Source organism: Opisthocomus hoazin, chromosome 22 (genome assembly GCF_030867145.1).
Source record: "Opisthocomus hoazin isolate bOpiHoa1 chromosome 22, bOpiHoa1.hap1, whole genome shotgun sequence".
In the NCBI taxonomy this organism is placed as follows: Eukaryota; Metazoa; Chordata; class Aves; order Opisthocomiformes; family Opisthocomidae; genus Opisthocomus; species Opisthocomus hoazin.
The window spans coordinates 2,175,667-2,192,931 of NC_134435.1; the positions used below are offsets into that span (position 1 = coordinate 2,175,667).

Consider the following 17,265-nt stretch of genomic DNA (forward strand, 5'->3'; position numbering starts at 1 on the left):
TCATTCCAGCATTGTTAATAAATCCCTAGTGACAGGTCCAATGACACTAGTGATCCAGGATACCTCCTATATAAACCTGTTATAAACATCTAGAGGTGGATACTGTAGGTGGGCAGTTAAGTGTAACGCATAGCTCTGAGCTTCCCAGCTTTAGAGGAAGTCTTTGGGACTGAAGCCTGTGGTTGGGAGTCCACAGCAGCGCTTGGTTAAAGCATGCTTGTGCAGCGCGGGCGAGAAGCATGGTGAAGTGGAGGAGTACAAGTAGACTAGCTTGATCACTGCTGATGACCTCTGTGATCTGTATGTTAAATAGAACTGGACAGAAAATTTGAGTGAAAAGGAGGGGTATGAAGAACAAAAACTGCTACTCTTTTCCTGGAATACAAGTTTTGTGATAGGTCCTTCCAGACTAGGTGCCTACCTTCCCTCTGCGAAGACAGAAACTTCCCAGTGCTGGTTTTCAGTGCATACTGGAGCCAGTGCCTTTGGTTGCCTGATAATGCTTTAAGGGCAGAATTGTTGCTGTCTTAATGCAAAGACTTGTCTGTATTAACAGTTCCTGAGATTGTGCAAGTCACTTGTTCTGTCTGGTTTTTCTCCTAATGAAGACAGTACTCACGAGAGAGCAGGCAGTAACCTGCGGTACTTTGAGAAGTTGCTGGAGAAGGAGAGAGAGGAGAAGGAGAAAGAGAAGTCAATAAACAAGACCATGATAACGACAGAACCAGTGGTGCAAAGTGGTGCCTATGAGAGGCCTCTCGACTACTTGCCGGAGCGTGATATCTATGAGGCCCTTTGCAGAGGCGAAGGGGTAAAACTGGTAAGAGAAAGGCAAGAATTTCCTGACTGTGCTGCCTTTGCATAAGGGTGATCAAGCTTGGCGGGATATGTTAGGTTTTTCTTTCTGTGAAGCTATTTTTTTTAAGAAGAAATTAAATGTAGTTCTGTCCAGGCTGAGATTTGTACCTTATGTCTTGGTCTCTCTATCTTCAGCTGTTAATCCTAGACAAAAAAACAACTCTCAACTCTCTTAAAGGTTGTTGAAAATTGATTCTCCTCAGTCTGTCTACTCAGCCATTTCAAATGCTGGCTGTACAGATACACTAGGAGGCTTTTTCCACTAAGAGCTGGTTATGCTTTGCTGTGCTTAGGGAATCACATTATTCTTCCCTTTTGCATCTTAGACATGTCCTTCTATGGTGACTATTTTTACCGACCAGTCTCCAGTACCTTTCAAGAAACATATCTTTAATTCTCAGTGCAGGGAAAGGAGTCAATTTATTCTGTCTGCATAGTCTTAATTAAAAGAACCAGACTTTTCTACAGCTTACTGTTTATGTAGTTGTTTGCTTAATCTGGAACCTATTATGATTTAATTCTCCTAAAGGTTAGTGTTTCAGATGTTGCTCAGTGGTGTCCAGAGTGGCATAGGTTGTTTTTTAGTTGCAGTAAACTGCAGAATCACTCGTGCTTACCTCTTAAATTTGCTAGTCAGCTGATGGCTTTTACAGTGTTTGTGGAATGAAGCTCATTTTCTTTTGCCTTGCCTGTTTCAAGCTCATGAAAGGTGGTTGAGCAAACAGTGTTTTGTTTGGCATTTTGTTTCAGACACCTCGAAGACAGAAAAGGCTGTTTTGTAGATACCACGATGGAAACAGAAACCCTCATCTCCTCATAGCTCCCTTTAAGGAAGAAGATGAGTGGGATAGCCCTCATATTGTACGATACTATGATGTCATGTCTGATGAAGAAATTGAGAAAATTAAACAGCTAGCTAAGCCAAGGGTAAGCTTCCCCTCTGCCATCTCACTGACTGCTAATTCCGTGCTTTAATCTGTATTAGCAAGGACTAGGCAAAGGATGAGAAAGATCTGGTTTCATACTAAAGATGATACACTGCAGCTGTGAGCCTAAGGGGAGTGATTTTGAAACTACTTGGTGATGTAGGACCATAGAGCCCAGGCTCCTGAAGGTATTTATGCATTGTTGCACGTAATTATGCAAAGTTCTCAGTAAATGGCTTAGAAACCGTTCAGGAAACTAGGGATTAGACCTGAACAGGTAGGTGACTGACTGGTTTAGTGATGGGTGTGGGTGTCTGATATACCTTCAGTCTGCCTGTTGAAATGGAGCCAAACTTCAAAAAAAAAATTTTATAAGCCCAAATACTAACAGAAGTGGGAGGAAACAATGGAGTTTTGAAGTTGTGCTAGAAGAATATGTAGAGATTTGGGTTTTTTGCTTTGGGTAACCTGGAAGCCACTGTTTGTTAAGCTATAGTCTAGACCCGCACAGAGGCAGGCACTTTAGGTGTCATGGTGCGTCCAGGAGTGGAACTACGGTGTTCTCCTGAAGCCATGCACAGCTCATGGGGAACGATGTGATACAGTTAACACAGAGTGGAGAAATCATTTGTGCTCTCAAGTAATTCCCAGTCTGGGACTTGGGAAGGATGGAGTACATGTAAGAATGAATGCACAATGCAGTCGTTGTCCCAAAGCACTTTAGATCTGACTTTTCCACCTAGCAGATAGCTGTCTGTTGGGCAGCAGAGAAACAGATGTGACAGCTTCAGTATGCTAGGTGTAGATCCAACTCAAAGGCAGCAGCTTTGAGTGGGAGCCCTAGCTTGGATGCAGTGTGTGTTACCCATGGTGTGAATTCTAGTGACTCTGCACACTGTAAAAAAGCAGCTGCATAATGCAAAGCTAGTAATTTTCTGCTGACTTTTCTGGAGGTGGAATTTACTGTCTACTTCCTTTCTGGCAAAAAAAAAAATGACAGTGCGAGGTCAGTAGTAGGTGCTACACCTTGCTTTTCTGTCAGGTCTGACAAGCATGTAAATCTAAACATGTCTATTTTTATAGATGAATGGTTCATTTTAGCACTCTTCTAGCTACTGCTATGAAATGTGGTACTAAAACTCCAGTCAAGAATTACCCTTCTGTATTTCCAAATGTAAACATAAATAGTTCGAAATGGATTGAGAAACTGATGTGTCCTAAGAACACTAATAACTTGGGATGTTTGTGAAGCTGGACTTCTGCGACTACCAGCCAGCCATGGAAGTGTTGGCAGAACACTCCTGTCATGGTGAAGGCTCTCGCCTCTAAATGGAGAATTTTTCCTATTACATCATACTATAAACTTCAAGAGCTTCAGATAAAATGGAAACATTCAACTAGACCATATCACTTAATATATTTTTATCAAATTAAGCACATTCTAAGTAAGGCAGCTATTAATTTTTTGTTTAGTTTTCCCTTTTTATACAAAGTTTTAGGGAAAGTCTGAAGTCTTGCTCATGGAGTTTTGCTTATGGTACTAATGTCAGAGGAATTCTTCATATAATCTGTATGGTGTAGAACTAGAATCAGTCCTTGTAAGAGTAGGTAAATATTGTAGTCTTAAGATTCAGATGAAAGTTTTCAACAAAAAAAGCAACCATTTTCTCATAACTTGTTTTTTCTTAATGTGTCTATAGCTCAGCTGCAGGAATAGCTTTAAATTCTGCAGTGTTGTTGAAAGAATGGAAAAACGCAAGTCCTGTGATGAGATGGTCCTCAATAAATACAGCTTAATTTCAGCTAGGAAATTTTAGTTAGTAATCATGGAAGCTTTAGGACAGAACTCTGAAGTAGTATGTTAGTTTTGGGCTCAAAGATGAGCACTTTAGTTCTAAAACGCATTTGCAAGAAACTTTGCTTTTTGGGTCCAAGCACTTTAACATTATCTGCAGTTTACACTTGCCAATTTTTTTTTTGTTTTGTAGAGAAACAACATCTGTACATGATTGAGAGTAGCTGTATTGAAGTTGGTTTTATGCTTGTTTTGCAAAATGCAATCACTTTTACTCCAATTCCAAAAAGTAGTTCCAACTTTTCAGGCAGTACATCACAGCTGACTGGGCAGGGTCAAGAAAATTCCTGACTTTATTGGTGTGGATAGCACTGGGACAGGTCTGCCATGAAAGTAGGAGAACCTCATTCTCAAAATTCTGCATGTTACCTGCAATACAGACATGCTTGAACAGGCAAAAATATGGCATGGAGGAGGACACGTGAACATCTTTGAACCAAGTGCTATAGGATTTCAGCAACACAGAATTTCAGAAGGAAAAGCCAACAGAGTGTATGCTAAACTAAGTCCAGCCTCTGAGAGGAAGACTGAGTGAAGCTGCTGAGCAATCCAGTGTGCTATGATGATTCTTCAAAGTCCAGCAAATGCCTATTGTAAGGCTGCTTTCTCCTTCCTGAGAGGCGAAGCCTCACGTTTATCAAACTGAGGTATAGCTTGTATGTCTGAAATGAAGAAGTGTGCCTATCAGAAAGAGGGCATACGGAATAATGTGAACGTGGTCGGGCTTCTTTTAGTTGTGATTTCTTTAGATCAAATGCTAGGTGCAGAAATCAAGCAAGCATATACAAGCTTGAAAATGGAAGCAGAATGAAAAGCTTGGGAAGCTGAATTGTATTGCAAAAGCTATGTTTCATTGTACAAGCGAACAACAACATTCAGCCTGGCTTTTCTGTTATGATTTATGCAGGAGAAATCTGGAATAAAATAACAGTGACTCAGAATTACAGGAACAGCTATGCCAAGAACTCTTGTATAGGGACAAGACAGCTGACATGGATTGTAAAGCTGGCTGGAGACTTATTTGAGGAAAAATGAGGGAAATAATGACTGCATGCTCTGAAGAAAATGCAAATAAAAAGGCTTTCTGTGACCTATAATTAAGTGGAAGGAAGGAGGTATGATTTAGTGGTTTGCAGAGTTAAATTTAAATGTGGTCGAAGTTTACAGCCAGAGAAAGGAGTATCCCCATTCTTGTTCTCAGCTGCAAGTATAAAACCAAAGTGACCTGTTGGGTTATGCTGGTGGTAGTGTGTTGCTTTGACACCACTGCAAATTGATCAGCTTTACCAAGTTCCAAATTTTTCCTAAAAATGTTGTGATGTGGCCTAGCAGTGATAATGCATTACTCGCTGTTTAAAATGTGTAGGTGAACAGTGCTTTTGCAGAGTTACCTTCATAATGTAGTGACATTATCTCAAACTGTCTCTGAATTAGATGTTCCAGGCATCTTTCAGCTGGAAAATCTGAGCATGCTAATGTTGAGAGTTGCCCTTAGGAGTTTTCTGCCACTGTGGGTTTGCCTGCCCTGTAACTTGTAACTCATTCTGTAAAAGTTTTCACTTGCTGTTTTTCATCTGAGAATGAGGTTGGGTTTTTTCAGTCCACATGACGATCAGGCAGATTAAATTTATGGAGTATCCAATGATTTTCTTTGCCAAGAGCTTGGGCTTTGCATGTTAACTTTTGTTGGTGTTCCCTGTTGCTAATAGTGACTCCAGCTGTTTAAAAAAGTATTTTCAAAACCTGTTCAGCAAGCAGCACTCACAGATTTAATATCATGGCTTGTGCAGTCAGTCAAATTCTTTTTTCAGAATCTGATGGAAGTGATGGATTGCAATTGTTTTTCTGCATGTACTGTTCTAGCACGAAATCAGAACAAACCCTAGGTTGGCTGTAACTGTCATCCAGTGATATACTGAATTTGGACAAAAGCAGGTGTTGAGTTTGGTTAAGATGAGAGAAAATATTTTTCTAACCTGTAGTTGATGTGTTTCTTCCCGCTTGGGATTTTCTTTGACACAGCTGGCACGAGCCACAGTACGCGATCCCAAAACCGGTGTCCTTACAGTGGCTAGCTACAGGGTGTCAAAAAGGTAAGAGAAGAGTTTAGCTTTAAGGGTTTTGTGCTTAACAGCTGTCATCAGCTACCTACAGCTGAAAACTTCAAGTGCTTTGCACATAGTGAAAGCTTGCACAACAAATGCATGGTGAATGGCTCTGTTAGCCAGCAGACTGAGGGCAGAAGAATCCTTCTGCCTTGGGAAATGGGTGGTTGTGGTTGGTATTCCAAAATAACATGTTTAATCCTTCACTTACCCCAGCTCATGGTTGGAGGAAGATGATGATCCTGTTGTGGCCAAGGTGAATCAGCGAATGCAACAGATCACAGGTTTAACAGTGAAAACAGCTGAACTACTGCAGGTTGGTACACTTGTCTGGTCAGATTTCATCCTGGTAAAATTAGCTGCTGATGAGGATGGGCTGGTTCTTACACGGATATGAACACAGGCTGGCTCTTACCCAGCCCCTCTGAAGGGTTCTGTTTGCTGACTGCACACACAGAGTAGGTAGGGTGTTTATGAAGAGCGTGGGGTGTTCCCAGCTGCCGCTAGCTGTGAGGACCTGGCAGCTAGATGTTCTATCTTTGTGTGCCAGGCAGAAGGGTGAAGATACCAAGGAATGGACGGTAGCTTTGTCCAGGAATCTGATTTACCAGTTTGTTTTGAGGGCCTGCCACTTATTTTCAAGTCTGCAAAAGTCGAACCTCCTTCCTAGATGAACCTTTCAAAGACCCAAATGTTTTTCATAGTTGTGCTGTATTCTCATATGAAGTCTGATCTTTGACTGTCTCCTGGGGAGAGAAAGGAGAGTAGTAATAGTACAGCACTGCCAGAACAGCTGTACTGTAGCCTGTTTACTGCTTCTCTTCCTCCATGCTCAGTGAATTCCTGTTTTAGAGCCTGATTGAAGTGGTGTTGATACCTGGCTTCTGTGGATAGCCAGTAAATTGTGTAGTGATCTGGAGACATGTAAAGTGCAGCCTCAGAGTAACTAAATCGTAAGTTATGTGATCTTCAGAGAAAGTAAGCCAAGTGGTGCTTATAAGCTTCTTTGAGCCTTCTGTGTTCCTGGGTGGGCATGTGTATGTAACAAATCATACATGTGTGACATGGAATCTAATTCTGTCTCCTAGTTTGGACACACATAGAGAAATACACGTGCTCTGAAGAGGAGCGAGCAAGAGTGTGGCAAAACAATTGCTGCTAGTCGTGTTAAACAGGCTGTTATAGGGAAAAGTAGAGTGCTGTAAATGAGACGTTGGGTACTGAGAAATATTCTCAGCGAAACCCTTAAACTGTGATAGGGAAAGAGCACTTAAGTTGTTTCTCACCAGTGTACCTCATTTCTGACAATCTAAAGAGAAATGAAGTGTGGATAACAATCTTGCCACAGAGTGTTGTTTCTCAAAGCATGTTTTGGATTTCTGAGAGCAAATGCTATCTTCTGCAGCTGTCACTTGTGGTTCAGTGAGTGTTTATGCTTTTGTCTTCCATGTTGTAGGTTGCCAACTATGGAATGGGAGGGCAGTATGAGCCACACTTCGACTTTTCTAGGGTAAGATCATGCTTTCAATTATCTTAATGAGGAGGGGAGGGGGGGAACAGTTCGTTCTGAGAGAAAACTGTTGAAACTGTTTTCTGTTGAGACATTTGGTGTGTAGCCCTGTTGCATGGATGGAGTATGACTTCTGAAAAGCCTTTGTGCTGCCTTCTCTCTTGCTGAAAGTTCGAGAGAACTAAGAACAAATCTGCCTGCTTATCTTTCACCTTGGTTCCTTGCACAGTATAGAGACATTGAAAGATAGTCATGCAGCACTCAAATACGCTCTTTCCATTACTTTATTTGGAAAATGAGGTCTACAAGCCCTGGGTTGTGAGTCTGCATTCCACTAGGCCTCCGTGCTGAGCAAGGCTGGCTGAGTCTTCCTTTGGTGCATATTTTAAAACACTTTGCAGGAGCTGGCTGAGGAGGAGCCATCCTTCCACCTCCCTTCAGAGAAGTAGCAGTTATGGAAATCTTCCTGTGTCATAGAGCCCTTCTGGCAAAACTCTTGGGGGGCTGCAGCTGTAGGGTCCGAAGAGGGCTTGTTGGGTTGGTGTTCAGGAGGGCAGTGCTACAGTGAGCAGAACTTGGAGCTGGTGGGTGCTGGATCCACGGTAGGCACTAGAGGGCTCCACCTGGCAGATTACAGCTCTGGTTTGCTGCGAATGGGGGAGAAAAGAGGAACAGATTCTGAATTGCTACCCTAAACCAGTTTATGAACATGCTAGTCATACTGAAGAGCTATGGTGACTGGTAGTTTTAAATATAAAATCCGTCTGCCTAGGTTTCCAGTAGAACCATGGCATTTCAAGGGAACCTGGCTTAATTCAGGCTGTCCCAGTGACTTTTAGCTGGTAGAAGTGATTGCTGCAGCCAGAGTGCAACCCAATAATTAAGTGCAGAATTGAAGCCACCCTGCTCAGCACTGTTCAAATGGGAAAAAAGCCTTGAATTTCAGCACAGTGGAAGCTCATAGTTGTTGGCTTTGGCCTGTTGAGAAAATTTTCCTATTAACTTTAAGACTGCTTCAGTTCCTCAGTCAAGCAAATGCTCTTAAATTATCTTCAAAACCTTTGAACTTGAGGACCTCAGCCATCAAATTGGCCAGAATGGACTTTGCTTTTGGATTAGGCAGCTGGGGCAGAGCTCCACTTGGAACGTAACCTTGGCTGCAGTCAGCAGTTAAGGCAAGGCAATGGCAGGATTTGCCATAGTTCTGGACTGGTCCTCCAGGCTCTCTGTGCATCACAGATTTCACTATTGAAATACAGAAATACTGCTGTGTCTCCCCATCTCCTCATCAGCCTTGCAGCTTTTTGTTCCCTTGCGGTTCTCAGATAGGGATGCTTCAATAGTTGCCTATTACAATTTTGAGATTTTATTGGTTGCTCAGAAGTTAGAGAAATCTGATAATGAAGTTCAGAAATGCATGGCTGGACCTGGTTTTCGCAGTGGTTGCAGAAACCAGGGAATCCCCTATATCTCAGTGCTCTTATGTTGGCTCTTTTAGGTGGAATTTGCACATGCAGATGAAAGTCTTAATTTTTTTATGAACCTGTTTCAAGAAAGACCTTTTATTTCTGGAGATATGCTTCAAGTAGATTGAACTCTAATGTCTTAGTGATAGTTGTGGTTTTCCTTGTTGTTTTTTTCTAATACCAATTTCTACTTTTCTTTAACTGTTGAAGATTATTGGTTTTGTGTAGAAGAGTGCATCTTAATGTCTCCTGACTGAAATTACCTCCTGATTATTAGCAATGTAAAGAAACCTTTAATTGCATTTTCTGGAGTATGAGACACACACTGGTATTGTGGATGTGCTTTCTGCTTCTAAACTGGCATCAACATGATCTCCTACTTCAAGAAACAAAACTCAGAACGTTTCCTACACAGTAAAGACAGCTTGATCTTTTTGATGTGGTCCTTAGTCCTAGACAGGCAACCACCTGAAAGAAGTTCATTATTGCTATTCTGCAATTTTGCTTGCTGGCAAAAAATGCATTTTCTCATGACAGTATTTTTGAGTCACAGCTGCCTTCATGAGAATCTAGTGTGTTATCTGAAGCCCACTGAAGATGACATTTTTCATATTCACCTCAGTTGTTGACTTTGATCAGTGTCCAGTACAGTAATGGCCTGTTGTTAACTAAGTTTTACTTGGATGACATCTGTGCTGCAGGCCCTGAAAACACTGCTTCTATTCTGTCCTAAGAATTGCTTCAGTGCTACTTCTGATAGCATCTGAGTGCTATGTGCATGCATTTATGCACCCTGGCTGCAATTTGTAATGGCTTTTATGTTGCCCTGTATCAGTTCTTCCCTTTTTATTCCAACTCTTTATATTGGGCTGAAGGATCTCTCTTTAGAGCTACACATGTAACACTAGTGTGAGCCTGTTTGGAACTTGGGTTAAAGTTGTTGTCTGTTACAGCGACCCTTTGACAGCACACTCAAATCGGAAGGAAATAGGCTAGCGACGTTTCTTAACTATGTAAGTACCTCTGTTTGTCTGCTGTCTGTGAGCTTGAAGGTTGCAGTTATTCTCATTTAATTTTATAGAAAGATGAGCCAGATGCTTTCAAGCGGTTAGGGACTGGAAATCGCGTGGCCACTTTTTTAAACTATGTAAGTATGATGATGATCCTTTATGCATTGAGTGTAACTTTAGCAGCATCTTGTTTGCAGTTTGTGTGGTTGGTTATTTGTAGAGACTCCCTGGCATCTGGAAGCAGGGATTTCATTATTCTTACAGCATCAGGTGCTGTCCCCTCTGAGTTGACAGAATTCTGGTAGTATTTAACTTCAGAGCAGAAAATTTGAATGTAGGGCTCAGCTTCCCCTTTTTGGCCACTCCACTGTGAAACCTTTGACTTCATTGGATGCCTGTTGGTGGGAGAGGAGAATGTGGTTTATTTCTCCAAGGCGAGTGCTTGAGATACTCCTCACGCGGTACACTGAGAACTTGATTAACAGCCATTTACTGCAAAATAGTCATGTTCTTCAAGATAGTCATGTTCTTCACCATAGTTTGACAGCACTTGATGTTGTGGTCTGTCAGCCTCCATTTCAGCTGTTTGTCAAAGCTAGAGTTACTGTGGCATAGCTGTTGCTTCAGCAAATGGAGGAGACACAGCTAATAAACTTGGTGCAACTGGGTTACAAATGCAGAATTGAAAAGATTCATTAGTTGCATGCATTATACAGCCTACAGACCATGTACACTGGAATCATAAACGTAACTGCCACAGATCCTAGTGGCCTGATTTTTTCCCAGTGGTCCTCTGACTATATTTTATCTATAAAGTTATGCTTACTGTATCAGCAATTAGGATCACCTAATCTATTATGTCTGACTTGAGTGATACAACTTCAAATTTAAAATAGTGATGAAATTTTTATGGCTGAGCTGGTATTTTGAGTGTGAAATGCAACTCAAAACAGAACCAGAAATACTTTCAACTTGATTTGGCAGCAGAGGAAATAGTCTCCGAAGCAAGAATCAGAATAGGATAAGTAGCTGTGAAAGTCTACTGCTAAGAGGCTTTAATTTTAAATTGTCTTTATCTGTATTTTGTTTGCTTCTCAGACTTTTGGACAAGCTTTGATTTAGAGTGAATGAAATGCACCTTACTCCCTGCCAGTTGTACATGGTCAAAGGTGATTTACCCGTGTATGTCCCATGTAGAACATATCATGTGTGTACCAACACCCTTACTAAAACAGAGTGGTTGTGTTGCTAAGACGTAGGTATTAACTTGCAGAGTTGCATGCACATGCTTTCTAGTTGGAAGGGGCAAAAACCTGTGCACCTATGGCATCTTGTGCCCTTTTATTGTAGGTACCAAGCAGGAGGACACCAGAGTGGTAATAACATCTGCTTTAAACAGAAATCCAAGTTACAATAGAGAACGTGGGGACTTGGGGAGTGTATTAATAGTAATTTTGCTGTTTAAATTTGATGGGAGCTGGATCTGACTCATTTGTTTCTTTTCATTAGAATCTGATCAAAAACTTATTAAATCAGTGGAAAGACTTTCTGTTTTCAATGAGAGTGTTTCCAGGAACTTTGGTGGGTTTTGGATCAAGTCTAGACTTCATAGTGAATCCACTAGGGTTAAATTCATTCCAGTTTAGAAGGGCAAAGTATGAAGATAATGCTTTTCTTTAGAGCCATATAACTGTATGTATTAAAGCTTGAAATTAAAGCACTTGAAATGGCATAATGTCACTGGTGAACAGCATAGAAACAGTGCATAAAGTGGGGTTTTCTAATAGTTTATATAACTTTTGAAGTGGTTGAAGATGCATAAACTAAATTACAAAAATCGTTTCCAAAGACATGGTTTCAATTTATGAGGAAACATGTGGTTTAACGCAGTTGCTTGTTTTCCTAATTGGATCATAAACTGGAATGATATTCTTGAAAATGACTTACTCTGAAGTCCTCTCCCTTGTTCTAGAGTATTAGCTTATTAACGCTGCAGGTACACAACTCCTTTTGGCTAATTGTTTGTGCAATAGGTTATATGTAATCTAGACAAAGTACTGAACAAAAGCCTTCAGCTGAAATAAAAGCCTTCAACAGCAGGTACTGTTACTTCTGCGGTTCATGCTGGTTGAAGTGCATCCTTTCTTCATCAGTGCCTCTTGTAGAGGTGCAAGTAGAAATCTCTCTGTTAGGGCTTGGGGTACTTCAGTTTGTGGGTGCATGTACAATAAGTGTTTTAAATAGACAGAGTTTGTGGACTTTGTTTTCTCAGATGAGTGATGTAGAAGCCGGAGGAGCTACAGTTTTCCCAGATTTTGGGGCAGCAATATGGCCCAAGAAGGTAAAGTCTGTTTGTGTGTTTTGCCTGATTTCTCCTCTCCTGTTACCGTCCCTTCCTCAGTACAATCCTGCGTCCATTTAAAAGCCAGCTAATGTGGCAAAGTTCTGTTCATGGCAGCTTGATCCACAGGCTGCCTTGTAGCTGAGCTTGTAGACAGCATGGCTGCTTTCTTTGTTTTACAGTGTGTAATGTGAACAGTTTCTGTGTAGAACTGTTACTAACAAAGAACTTGTGTTCAGGTAGAACTTGTCTCTACTCTGAACATGGCTGCATGCTAGAGCGGGGCTAGGGGCTTCTTTATGTGCTGTCAGTGCTGGCCTGTGTTGAAGTGTTTCAGACGTCTGTAGCCGAGTTCATAGGCATTTCCCACCCTTACTGTAACCTGAATAGCTGTGTTTACTAGGTTCTGACTAATCCAGATCTGACTTCTCTTTTCAGGGAACAGCAGTGTTCTGGTATAATCTCTTCAGAAGTGGCGAGGGTGACTATAGAACAAGGCATGCAGCTTGCCCAGTACTAGTAGGGTGTAAATGGGGTAAGTAATACTTGTTTAGGAACGAAACCTGAAGGAAGGTTTGTGTGTATGCAAAGCTGGTGATATACTGAACCCTTATAACACCATTTAATAACCTGGGTGTTGCCATTTTAACTACTGGAGTTATTTGGCCATAATGAAAATTCCCACCATCAAAATCATATAGTATTAAGCAGCTACATTGTTCAGCTGTAGCTTTTCTAGTGAGCTTGTTTTGTGTCAATGACAGCACAAAGTGTGTAAGAATGTCACTGGGCTTGTGTAGTGTGTCAGCATCAGGCTGACTTGGATTATCATTTGACTAGAATTAAGTCTGTTCCTGCAAAGATCTGTACATAGTTTTAACTGTAAAAGGAGGAGAGCTCCTTGTAAGGTACACATGAATGTCTGGAGACTAAAAACTTCTGCTAACCGTGAAGCTTCTCAAGCTTCATGTCATCTGTTCCCATACCCACCTCCCTGAGCCTCCCAGGTATTCCCCTGGAGTGCCAGAGCATACTGATCTATAAGTGATACCAGATGCAGAATACCCTGCTCTGTTACTGTTGGCCCCAGAGTTGTGCAATTGGAAAGATCCTTTCTTCCCCAGCCCTTTGCATCTTCTGATATCTTTCCCATTGGATGGGTGGAGAAGTATAAGCAGGGATCCTCAGGCTGAGAGATGAGATTTTAGTTGACGTAACCATCTGGGTTGTGGTGGTGCATGCACTGGGCACACGGTAACTAATTTCACATCCTTGTTTCACAGTTTCAAACAAATGGTTTCACGAAAGAGGAAACGAATTCTTAAGACCTTGTGGGAGAACAGAGGTTGACTGAAACCCAGCCTGCTGCAGGCCTCTGTTTTCCTGTCTCCTTTTCTACTGTTTGTTCTTCCAGTTCATTTCTAAGAAATGATCCATCTTTTTTTATCTCCAAGAGTCCTGGCACTTTACCCAAAAAAGGACAACAAAATCTGTAACACCTGTGAAAGAAAGTAAATGCTTTGTACACATACATGTGTTTTGGTTGCTGTTATTTCCATGTTCCCCCTGCCCCTGCCATGCTCCTTTGACCTGCCTTCTGCCCTCCCGACTTTCTCTGTACTGGTGGTGCAAACAGTGCTGTGGGCGATTCAGTGTGTTTAGGTGCCTGGTCTTGTGTCTTTTGTACCTCAGAAGATTTAGATGTTAAATATTTCTTCGAACCAAAGTTGTTTTTTTAAAGTTTTGTGTACATGTTGATTTTATTGTATTTCTATGGATCACAAGTTTTGAAACAGAAATAAATGTTCTTTCCATAAAATGATTCTCTATTCTGTGTCCGCAATAGGTATATTGGTGCTTGGTTTGAGGGAGCAGGAGGCCTTTACTTTTTCATTTGAGGGCCTGTTGCTTTGTTGCTCTTCTGTAGAAAATGCATCGTGATTTTGGACTGTTTGATTTAAGGCCTCAGCACATGAACAGAACGGTTGCACCTTGTGCTGAAGAAGTTTTATTTGTGTATTGAAACTAATGTATCCTGCAAGCAGGCAGGCTGCACATTTTGGGCCAATGGCAACTGTGATCTCAGTATTATTACACTTAGGAGAAGCCTTTCCCTGATGGAACCTTTCTCTTGTGGGGTACTATCTACTTTCGATGAAAGCAGTTATAAAAATATGAAGACTTTCAACAGTCTTGACAATTCTTGATTCTAGAAGTAGGCATCTCTGCTGATGAAACACTGCTTTTTTACCACAGGAACACCTGATCTGGCAGAGTTCGATGCCTGTTGAAGTCGGTACGATGGCTTGCAAGCAATGTAGTGTACCTTTGTAGGCTGGAGCAGGGTTTTGTTACGCTGTTCAGACAGGCTGGGAATAACCCCGTCCTTTGAACACAAGGATTCAGATTCCGCTTTGCCTTTTTGCTTTGTTAGTGTGTGTGTAATGGCCACAAGCCAACACATGGAGGACAGTGTTGCCCATGGTAGAAAGGAAATCCAATTTCCAAATTATAATTCAGAAGAAGTAACAATTAATTGCTAAAAAAGGCAGAGTTTTGGAGAAATAGGAAAATGTTTCAGAAATGTAGAAACTTGTTGTTAGTACCAGACTGTGTCAATATGCTACTGTGCAGAGGGTAGATTGACTTCAGAAGATCTTTCACTGGTATGGGCATGACTTCATGGGAATATGGATGACTGCAGATGAGCTTAAAGCCAAAAATGTTAATGGTTTTACAACTGAAGTTATTGCTTAAAAACTAGCTTGGGCAATTGTTAGTATACCAATGTATGAAACTGGTTTGAGAAAGTGAAAGAAACTTCAGTTACACCAAAACATTCAGTTGCAGTCATGATTGTTGTATGGCAAACATGGGTTTGCTTTGTACTTCTCCATTGCCCTATGTTGTGCAAAGACTGAATGAGCTAGAATGCTTCTAATCCTGCCTGAGGTAATGCTTCAAACAATTGTCAAATGCACCTGCTATCCTCCTGGAACAGAGGGTTTTACACGTTAGGTGTAGCAGATGTCATCTACTTATTGTACTGGTAATAAAGCAATGTGACTTAGCAATGCATGTTCTTGTGCCCCTGAATTTTACATGTGAAGAATTTATTAATTTAATGGTTATTGCTTTGTTTAGTTATTTGGATGCAGATTGTAAGTACATGTATTTGCTGAAATGTGATTTTTTGTTAGAGATACATGACTGGTTGGAGAGATGTCTTGGATTGCCCAGGCAGAGGCTTGTTGAGCTCCAGTTGTTAATGGTCCTGAAATGAGAGAAGCATCTACTCCTGTAAATACGCTGTGAGTGAACCTGTTATAGCAGGTAGCTGTAGGAATTGAGATTTTTTTCGTGGAAGCTTTAATGACCTAGCAGAGAGTGGCTTAATAGTTGCTCTCGAATCTCTTGTGGCACTCCTTTGGTTGCCATGAATGTTGTGGTTGTGGGCTGGCTGTTCAGAATATTTCATTTTTGACCTCTAATTTTCTTAGTAAAATCTCTCAGCACAACATAAACTTAGGAAATAAGGAGTTTTGCTTTAAAACAAAGCATTCAACATGACAACCTCACAGATGTGAAGAACCGATGGTGAGCCAAAGCCACAATCTCTGGTTGGAACACTTTGGATTTCCAGGGGAGGAAGAGGAATCTACTTAGACTTTCTGTCAACGTGGTATGTTGACAGATAAAGTTCACATCAGGACTCTGGCCAAAAAGCTGTACTTCCCACTGCTGAAATAGTGTAGCTGGCTGGGAAATACCATTGTTAACTGTGTTACATCATACCGAACGTTTTAAGCTAACTTGTTTTCTCTGGGAAAAACTATCCTATTGTCTGAGTCGTCTTCCACCTTGCTTCAGTCTGTCCCTGAAGTAGGATGTGCTGAGTGTGGATGCAGAACTGCTCGAATGCTAAGCTGCTTTTTGTGCTGTGTGCAGGATTCGCTTACTGCTAATCTGATCTGAAGAATAATAGCTATTTTAGAGAAAAAAGAATATGTGACTCCTGGGCTTTCAGTAACCTCCCAGGCATGTTTGTGTAGTCTGGCGGATTGCATTCCCTATTCTGTCTCCTGTCATTCTAGAAGATAAACAGAATATGGCGATTAGCCTAAAATTAAGCCAATGGGATGGTTTTTAGACCCAAGAAGATTCATATGCTGGAACAAATAAACCTTCCTCCATCTAGACATAGGGTGCGTCTGCCAGTGTGTCAGTGGCACAGTAAGTACTTAAGTCTGGTTTAGACTGAAATGGTTTTTCTCCTGACATACTGCTGACTCTTCTTTATTTCGCAGGGTTGAAGTACTTACAGATATTTATACACACTACAAAGGCTTACTGCGGACACGTGGCTGCCAGGCACTGAAGTGTGGTGGGACTTTTCAGAGATGTCTTCGGGTCACATCTGTCAGAGCCAGCTTGCTGATATGGTCTTTAAGACACCGCTCTGCACAGCAGGTACTGATAAAAGCAGATACCATGTGAACTCTCATGGAAAGATGGGCTCTTATCGTGGCTTATGTAGTCATACGAAGAACAGCCACCCCCAGCCCATGCCAGTAATCCACATCCCATTCAAGCATGTGGTTTGTTAACGCCTGGCCTGAATGCCACTGTGCGGACATACGCTGTGTCACGGAGCGGTTGTGCAGCCTCCAACTGGGTTAGGAAATCACCTAGAGCATTAATGTGTAGCTGTGTGGACTTGAGGAAGTCCTTATCTTTTCTGCATTAGAAGTTACTTCTCTATCCTCTTACAGTGGAAAAATGTGCAAATCATCCATCTAATCACCTTAGAGGGGAAAACTGGCATCCTGGCTGATGTGTAGCGTGGTGAGTGGAGCAGAGTTTGGCTGTGGCAGATAAGTGAATCTGTGCAAGTGTGTCCCCTGAGCCCTCGCTCTGTACAGCAGAGAGCAGTTGGGGTGTTCTGCTGCAGGAGACTGTTTATATTGTGCAAGCAAGTTATGTAACTCTGAGCCATAAAATCCCAAATGCAGGAAGAGGAAGGGTCCCTTCTCAGTGATGCCAAGTTTTATTTGAGACGAGGATTGTGTGTGTGTGAAAGGCAGCCTAGGATGTATCTGTTCCCCTTCTGGTCTTTCAGTGACCAGTGGTGATGCTGGGGTACAGTTCAATATAGCATGTGTTCTTTTGGCCCAGATCGGAGGGAATCTCTGTC

At 41.6% G+C, this 17,265-nt stretch overlaps 1 protein-coding gene across 4 annotated transcripts in view; it reads left to right on the forward strand.

The window, feature by feature from the left end:
- P4HA2 (prolyl 4-hydroxylase subunit alpha 2) overlaps positions 1 to 13,602 on the forward strand; it is a 30,230-nt gene extending 16,628 nt beyond the window's left edge. The window contains exons 8-17 of one of the 4 annotated variants that reach the window (XM_075441782.1): positions 609 to 820; positions 1,609 to 1,785; positions 5,662 to 5,732; positions 5,961 to 6,060; positions 7,201 to 7,254; positions 9,674 to 9,733; positions 9,802 to 9,867; positions 12,003 to 12,071; positions 12,510 to 12,606; positions 13,355 to 13,602. In XM_075441782.1, the coding sequence (XP_075297897.1) occupies positions 609 to 820; positions 1,609 to 1,785; positions 5,662 to 5,732; positions 5,961 to 6,060; positions 7,201 to 7,254; positions 9,674 to 9,733; positions 9,802 to 9,867; positions 12,003 to 12,071; positions 12,510 to 12,606; positions 13,355 to 13,425 (977 nt within the window). In that variant the 3' untranslated portion in view covers positions 13,426 to 13,602. Of the gene's footprint in view, positions 1 to 608; positions 821 to 1,608; positions 1,786 to 5,661; positions 5,733 to 5,960; positions 6,061 to 7,200; positions 7,255 to 9,673; positions 9,734 to 9,801; positions 9,868 to 11,080; positions 11,107 to 12,002; positions 12,072 to 12,509; positions 12,607 to 13,354 lie in introns of those variants that run through there. The other 3 variants (XM_075441780.1, XM_075441779.1, XM_075441781.1) reach the window with 3 other exon arrangements.
- The last annotated feature ends 3,663 nt before the right edge of the window (positions 13,603 to 17,265 follow it).